The sequence below is a fragment of the Oratosquilla oratoria genome, chromosome 4, assembly GCF_046742065.1.
Source record: "Oratosquilla oratoria isolate Oo_2021 chromosome 4, ASM4674206v1, whole genome shotgun sequence".
Lineage (NCBI taxonomy): Eukaryota > Metazoa > Arthropoda > Malacostraca > Stomatopoda > Squillidae > Oratosquilla > Oratosquilla oratoria.
In genome coordinates, this window is record NC_134780.1 from 70233765 (window position 1) to 70241264 (window position 7500).

At 39.8% G+C, this 7500-nt stretch overlaps 2 protein-coding genes across 2 annotated transcripts in view; one reads left to right on the forward strand and one right to left on the reverse strand.

Annotated features, from left to right (window-relative positions):
- MESK2 (misexpression suppressor of KSR 2) overlaps positions 1–7500 on the reverse strand; it is a 745500-nt gene that overhangs the window by 539484 nt on the left and 198516 nt on the right. The window lies entirely within an intron of this gene.
- The window catches only part of LOC143024544 (protein GVQW3-like), a 477-nt gene continuing 214 nt past the window's right edge, over positions 7238–7500 (forward strand). Inside the window, exon 1 of the mRNA XM_076183356.1 lies at positions 7238–7500. This exon is cut by the window's right edge and continues 214 nt beyond it. Within this exon, the coding sequence (XP_076039471.1) occupies positions 7238–7500 (263 nt within the window).

The following is a 7500-nucleotide window of genomic DNA, read 5'->3' on the forward strand; positions in this document are numbered from 1 at the left end:
CTACATATCTATGCCAAAACATGGCGGGTGGTTTAATTTCCGGTAATAGCACTGATTCAAAATATTCCATATATAAGTTGGCTAGAACTGGCGAGAGATTAGAGCCCATGGAACATCCGAATTTCTGTTTATAATAAAGACCTTTGAATGAAAAATCATTGGTGTTGACGCAAAGTTGTGTTAAACTTAATATTTTATCTAGTAGCTGGTTCTGGTATGGTAGTAATTTTACTTTCAAAAACTCTAAGACTACCGTTACATCAATTTGGGTGAATAACGAAACTACATCTAGACTACTACTAGGTAGGTTGTGACTTTTGATCTTTCTTATAAAGTCTTCTGAGTGTTTTATGTGAGACTCTGAGAAACAACCTACATACGGTGATAGTATTTGTGTGAGCCATTTTGAGGTCTTATGTGTACAAGAATTCCTATTTGATATGATGGGTCTGAGGGGAATGCCGTCTTTGTGCAATTTTGGAAGACCGTAAAAGTTGGGCAACTGGGGATTAATGACTTTCAGTTTTTGGAACGTGTCTTTGCCTAAGATTTTAATGGCATGTTTGTTAAATTCTGAAGCAGTGCTTTTTAGTGGATTTTTTGATAGTTTTTTTGATAGTTTTTTGAGCCCCGTCCCCTCTTGCTACCTCACTGCTTTACTATAAATACACATTGTTCTGTACTTTGTAACTCATATCTGCCGAAGAGGATCACAGTAAGTGATCGAAATATACAGATCTCTATATCTTCGCTTATTCTTCTCCGAAAGTGGGTCATCAGTATTATTTTACATATGTGCTACGACATATCTTTGTTGTGATATGTATATATATGTATATATATATATATATGTAATTATACATATGAGAATAGTAGAGCTTGTGTCAGGATTGGGAACGGAGAGAGTGAGTCGTTCGAGGTAAAGGTGGGACTTCGTCAAGGATGCGTTATGTCGCCCTGGCTGTTCAACTTATACATGGATGGGGTGGTGCGAGAGGTAAATGCAAGGGTAGTGGGTCAGGGATTGGAGATGGTTAAAGAAAATGGAGAAAAGTGGGAGGTGAGCCAGCTGTTGTTTGCGGACGACACTGCGCTTGTGGCAGGATCGGAGGAGGGATTGAGGAAGCTGGTGGCAGAGTTTGGGAGAGTATGTGATAGAAGAAAGCTAAAGATATATGTGGGTAAAAGTAAGGTGATGAGATGTACAAGGGGTGAAAGTGGCAGTAGACTGGAAGTGAGCATTAAGGGAGAGCAACTGGAGGAGGTGGATAGTTTTAGATACTTGGGTACAAATGTGGCAGGGAAAGGTGGAGTGAAAGTGGAGATAGAATGTAGATTGAGAGAAGCGAGTAAATGCCTTGATGGATTGAAGAGTGTAATGAGAAATAGACATTTGGGAATGGATGCTAAGAAGAGACTGTATGAAGGAGGGATTGTGCCAACAGCACTGTATGGGGCAGAAACATGGAACATAAGAGAAGAAGAGAGAAGGAGTTTAAATGTGTTTGAGATGAGGTGTCTGAGAAGTATGATGAGGGTTACTAGGCTAGATAGGGTGAGAAATGAGGAGGTGAGGAGGAGAACAGGGGTGGAAAAGGAGCTGGGAGATAGGGTTGATGAAACAGTATTAGGATGGTTTGGAACATGGAAAGAATGAGTGAAGAAAGACTAGTAAAAGAGGTGTGGAAGGCAGATGTGGAGGGAGTGAATATGAGGGGACGTCCTAGGATGAGGTGGATGGATGGGGTGAAGGGGGCTTTGGGGAAGAGGGGAATGTCTGTTGAGGAAGGACGGGAGAGGACAGAAGACAGGGGTGAATGGAGATTGGTTGTATATGGATGATGTTGTGATAGCATGAGGTGGAATGGGCGGGTGGATGGTGGGTGAGGTAGTATGTGTGAGCAAAATTTGACGCAGCCCGAAAGGATTTCTCCCCGTCCTCTAATTTTATGCAATGGAGGGACGAAGAAGGGGGGTCGCCGATTTAATGAACCGGCCTTGCTGTGGATGTGCTGTGTCTTGCGACACTGCTTCTGACCCAGGGCAGTGGACAAGGTGCAGGGATGACCCGTCATTCAGGAGGTGCTAAGATAAGAGGGAGGGTGGAGTGGTGTGGAGTGTATTCAGGGATGGAATGGGTGGGAATGATTTCATGCCTTTTTCTTTTTGGCTATCCCCCTCGTAAGGGGGAAAAAGCCTTGGTATATGTATGTATGTATATATATATATATATATATGTATATATATATATATATATATATGTATATGTACATATATATACATATATATATATATATGTATATATATATGTATATATATGTATATATATGTATATGTATATATATGTATATACATACATACATACATATACCAAGGCTTTTTCCCCCTTACAAGGGAGGTAGCCAAAAAGGGAAAGGCATAAAAACACTCCCACCCATTTCATCCCTAAATACACTCCACAACCCCTCCCACCCTCCCTCTCATCTGAGCACCTCCTGGGATGACGGGTCATTCCTGCACCCTGCCCACCGCCCTGGGTCAGAAGCAGTGTCGCAAGACACAGCACATCCACAGCAAGGCCGCTTCATTTAATCGGCGACCCCCCCGCGCCGTCCCCCCGAGCTTATAAGGCGAGGACGGGGAGAAAATCCCTTCGGGCTGCGTCAAAATTTACTCACACATACTACCCGGCCCCCACCCCCCCGCCTATTCCTCCTCATGCAGTCACAACATCATCCATATACAACATTCTCCACTCACCTCTGTCTTCCGACCTCTCCCTTCCTTCCTCAACAGACATTCCCCTCTTGCCCAAAAAGCCCCTTCACCCCATCCATCCACCTCATCCTAGGACGTCCCCTCATGTTCACTCCCTCCACATCTGCCTTCCATACCTCTTTTACTAGTCTTTCTTCACTCATTATTTCCATGTGTCCAAACCATCCTAATATTCTTTCATCAACCCTATCTCCCAAATCCTTTTTCACCCCTGTTCTCCTCCTCACCTCCTCATTTCTCACTCTGTCCAGCCTTGTAACCCCCCACCATACTTCTCAGACACCTCATCTCAAACACATTCAAACTCCTTCTCTCTTTTTCTCTTATATTCCACGTTTCTGCCCCATACAGTGCTGTTGGCACAATCACTCCTTCATACATCCTCTTCGCATCCATTCCCAAATGTCTATTCCTCATTACACTCTTTAATCCACCAAGGCATTTACTCGCTTCTCTCAATCTACATTCTACCTCCACCTTCACTCCACCTTTTCCTGCTACACTTGCACCCAAGTATCTAAAACTATCCACTTCCTCAGTCGCTCTCCTCTAATGTTCACTTCCAGTCTACTGCCACTTTCACCCCTTGTACATCTCATCACCTTACTTTTATCCACATTTATCTATAGCTTTCTTCTATCACATACTTCCCAAACTCTGCCAGTTCCTCAATCCCTCCTCTGACCTGCACAAGCGCTTGTCGTCCGCAAACAACAACTGGCTTATCTCCCACTTTTCTCCATTTTTTTTTAACCATCTCCAATCCCTGACCCACTACCCTAGCATTCACCTCTCGCACCACCCCATCCATGTATAAGTTGAACAGCCAGGGCGACATAACGCATCCTTGACGAAGTCCCACCTTTACTTCAAACCACTCACTCTCTCCATTTCTAATCCTGACACATGCTTTACTACTCTCATAAAAACTCTTGACAGCTCCCAAAAGCTTTCCTCCTATCCCATAAATATGCATAACCTCCCACAGTACCTTTCTGTCTACCCTATCATAAGCCTTTTCCAGATCATAAAAGCCCAAAAAAAACATCCTTCCCTTTCTATATAGCTTTCTCACATATCTGTCTTACCACAAAGATCTGATTACACAACCTCTACCTGTCCTAAATCCACACTGTTCCTTACCAATTACTCCTTCTGTTCCACTCTACCCTCTCAATTAAGATCATCCCATAAGCCTTCCCTACTACACTTAACAGGCTAATCCCTCTGAAACTACTACATTCACACTTGTCCCCTTTTCCTTGTAAAGCAGAACTATACAGGCACTTCTCCAGTCCTCCGGTACTCTACCCTCTCTCCAGCAAACATTAAATAACCTCACCAACCAGTCCACCATCACTGAACCTCCCTTTTTCAGACATTCTGCATGGCATCCATCCAGACCAGGTGCCTGACCTACTTTCATCTTTTACAACTGCCTTCACCTCATCCTTCCTATTTCTCCTCCATTTCCTCACTCATCACTGTCATTTTCTTCGCATTTCCCACTGCAACTATCTTTCCTTCCCTATCCTCCTTCACATTTAGCAACTCCCTAAAATATTCTGCCCATCTTCCCCTTACTGCCATCTCTTCCATTATCATCTCTCCATCTGCACCTTTTACCTTTTCTTCTCTACTTGATTCGCCTCCTCTTCCTCTCTTAATTTCTTTCCAAAACATCTTTTTATTACTTTCAAAATTTTCTGTCATACTCCTAACCCCATTTCACATCTGCTCTCCTCTTTGCCTCCTTTACCTTTTGCTTTACTTCTCTTTTCTTTCTTTTACGTCTCATACGACTCCCCCGTCCTCTTTTGTAACCAATCTGTGAATGCTCGCTTCTTCTCTTCTACAACCTTCTTCGTTTCCCTCATCCCACCATTCACTACCCTTTCTTCTATTTCCCCCTGTCCTTCTTGTTCCACACCATCCTTGCACACTTTAAGACTCCCTCCTTGAACCATCCCATTCCTCCTCCACACCCATCTCTGCTTATCCTTTACTCCCTCCACTCTTCAGCTTCTTTTCGTACTCCTTCTCCTTTTCCTCTTTCATTCAAGGAGTTCACTCTAAGAACCTCCCTACCTTTTGTCCCTTTTCCTCTTTCTCCATCTATCCTCCATCTATATGTATGTATATATATGACATATATATATATGTATATTATGTAAATATATGTATATACATGTATTTTGTATATATATATGTATATATATATGTATATATATATGTATATATATATGTATATATATATATATATGTATATTTATGTATATATGTATGTATATATATATGTATATATAAATATATATATATACATAGATATATATAGATATTTATATATATGTATATAAATATATATATATATATATATATATATGCAATAAAAATACTAAGAACATGTGTTCACAAATGCGTAAGTAACCACTAGGAAAAGTAATCTAACGAAACAGAGCGTTTTCGTAAAATTACATCCTCACTGCAGATACAAAGAAGGAATATTTCCTTCCTTGTATCTGCACTGAAGATATAATTATACGAAAGCGCTCTGCTTCGTTAGTTTACTTTTCCAAGTGGTAACTTACATATATATATATATATATATATATATATATATATATATATATATAAATATGAATATGTATATGTACATATATACAAAGGCTTTTTCAACCTTCCAAGGGAGGTAGCCAAAAAGGGAAAGGCATAAAAACACTCCCACCCATTTCATCCCTAAACTAACTCCACACCTTCCTCTCATCATCTGAACACCTCCTGGATGACGGGTCATCCCTGCACCCTGCCCACCGCCCTGGGTCAGAAGCAGTGTCGCAAGACACAGTACATCCACAGCGAGGCCGCTTCATTTAATCGGTATATGTATGTACATATATATAGATATGTAATATATATATATATATATATGTATATGTATATATATATGTATATACATATATGTATATGTATATATATATATGTATATGTATATACATATATGTATATATATATATATATATATATGTATATGTATATATATATATATATATGTGTGTGTATATACATATATGTATATGTATATAAGTTTGACTTCAATCGTAGGAAAAATAATGGAAACTATCATCAGAGATGCTATCGAATATCATTTAGGAAATAACCGTTTGATAAATGATAGCCAGCATGGTTTCAGACGGAAACGCTCTTGCGTGACTAACTTACTCGAATTCTACAACACAGTTATATCGAATTATGACAAAAGAAACAATATAGATTTAATATATCTAGACTTTGCAAAAGCTTTTGATACCGTCCCACACGAAAGACTACTTACTAAATTAGCTTTACACGGAATAAGTGGTAGCCTATTAAGTTGGACTAGTAATTGGTTGAATGGTTGAAAACACTGTTTTAAATGGAAAAACTTCTAGATGGAAAATGTTACATGTGGAGTTCCTCAGGGTTCCGTTCTTGGGCCACTTCTATTCATAGTATATATAAATGATATAGACCATGGACTAAGATCTACTGTTTCCAAATTTGCTGATGATACACAACTGTGCGGAATGGCAAATGATCACTTAAACCAATTAGATATTCAAGAAGATTTAGATAAATTGCAGCAATGGTCTGAAAAGTGGCTAATGAAATTTAACACGAGTAAATGCAAGGTAATGCACATAGGTAAAAACAACAATAAGTCCGATTACAAGTTATTTGGAAATTCGTTAACAAAAGTGGATAGTGAAAGAGATCTCGGCGTAATTATCAGTAACGACCTCAAATCATCCAAGCAGTGTATTTCAGCCTCTGAGAAAGCAAATAAGATTCTGGGACTGATTGCGCGATCTTTTGATTTCAAAAGTCCATCGCTCATTAACAAGCTATATAAATCGTTAGTTCGTCCACATTTGGAAAATGCTGTTTCCGTATGGTCACCGAATCTCATTAAAGACATTGACAGATTGGAAAAAGTACAACGGCGAGCCACAAAACTGATCCCAAATATCAAAAATAAATCATACGAAAATCGACTAAAACATATGAATCTGTTTTCCCCAAAAAAGCGCAAACTCAGAGGTGACTTGATACAGTTCTTTAAGATTCTAAAGTGAATTGACAACATCAAAAGTGACAAAATTTTCACATTGAATGAGAATCAGACAAGAAACAATGGTCTCAAACTATCCGGAAATAGATTCAATTTGGAAGTAGGTAGAAACAACTTTGCCAACCGTGTAGTTAATGAATGAAATAAACTTCCTGCACAGGTACGAGGGTCATTCAAAAAGTTCTGAGCCCCCATTCATAAAATTTGCCACAGTGAACAAAACGTGATCAAACTTCTAGGTCCTGATTGTATATGTGTAATGTAACATTGAGCTGAATTTTGTTAAATATATTCATCATTTACTAGTATAAAGACGACCTTGATCAACACACTTTGTTCCATTTCGGAAATATGAGCTTCTCAAAGGAAGAAGTGCGAACGATCATCAAATTTTCGGTTCTTCTGGGCAAATCTGCTTCTGCCATCCACGCAGAACTTGCCCAAGTTCTTGGTGAAGAATCTGCGCCTGGCCTTTCCACTGTGAAGCGTTGGGCGGTGAAGTTTCGTGAAGGAGAAGCAGAAGTCTCGGATGCCCCCAGAAGTGGACGACCAAGAACAGCGACCACAGACGACAATGTGGCGCTGGTGCAGGAGCTGTTAGCAGAAGATCGGCG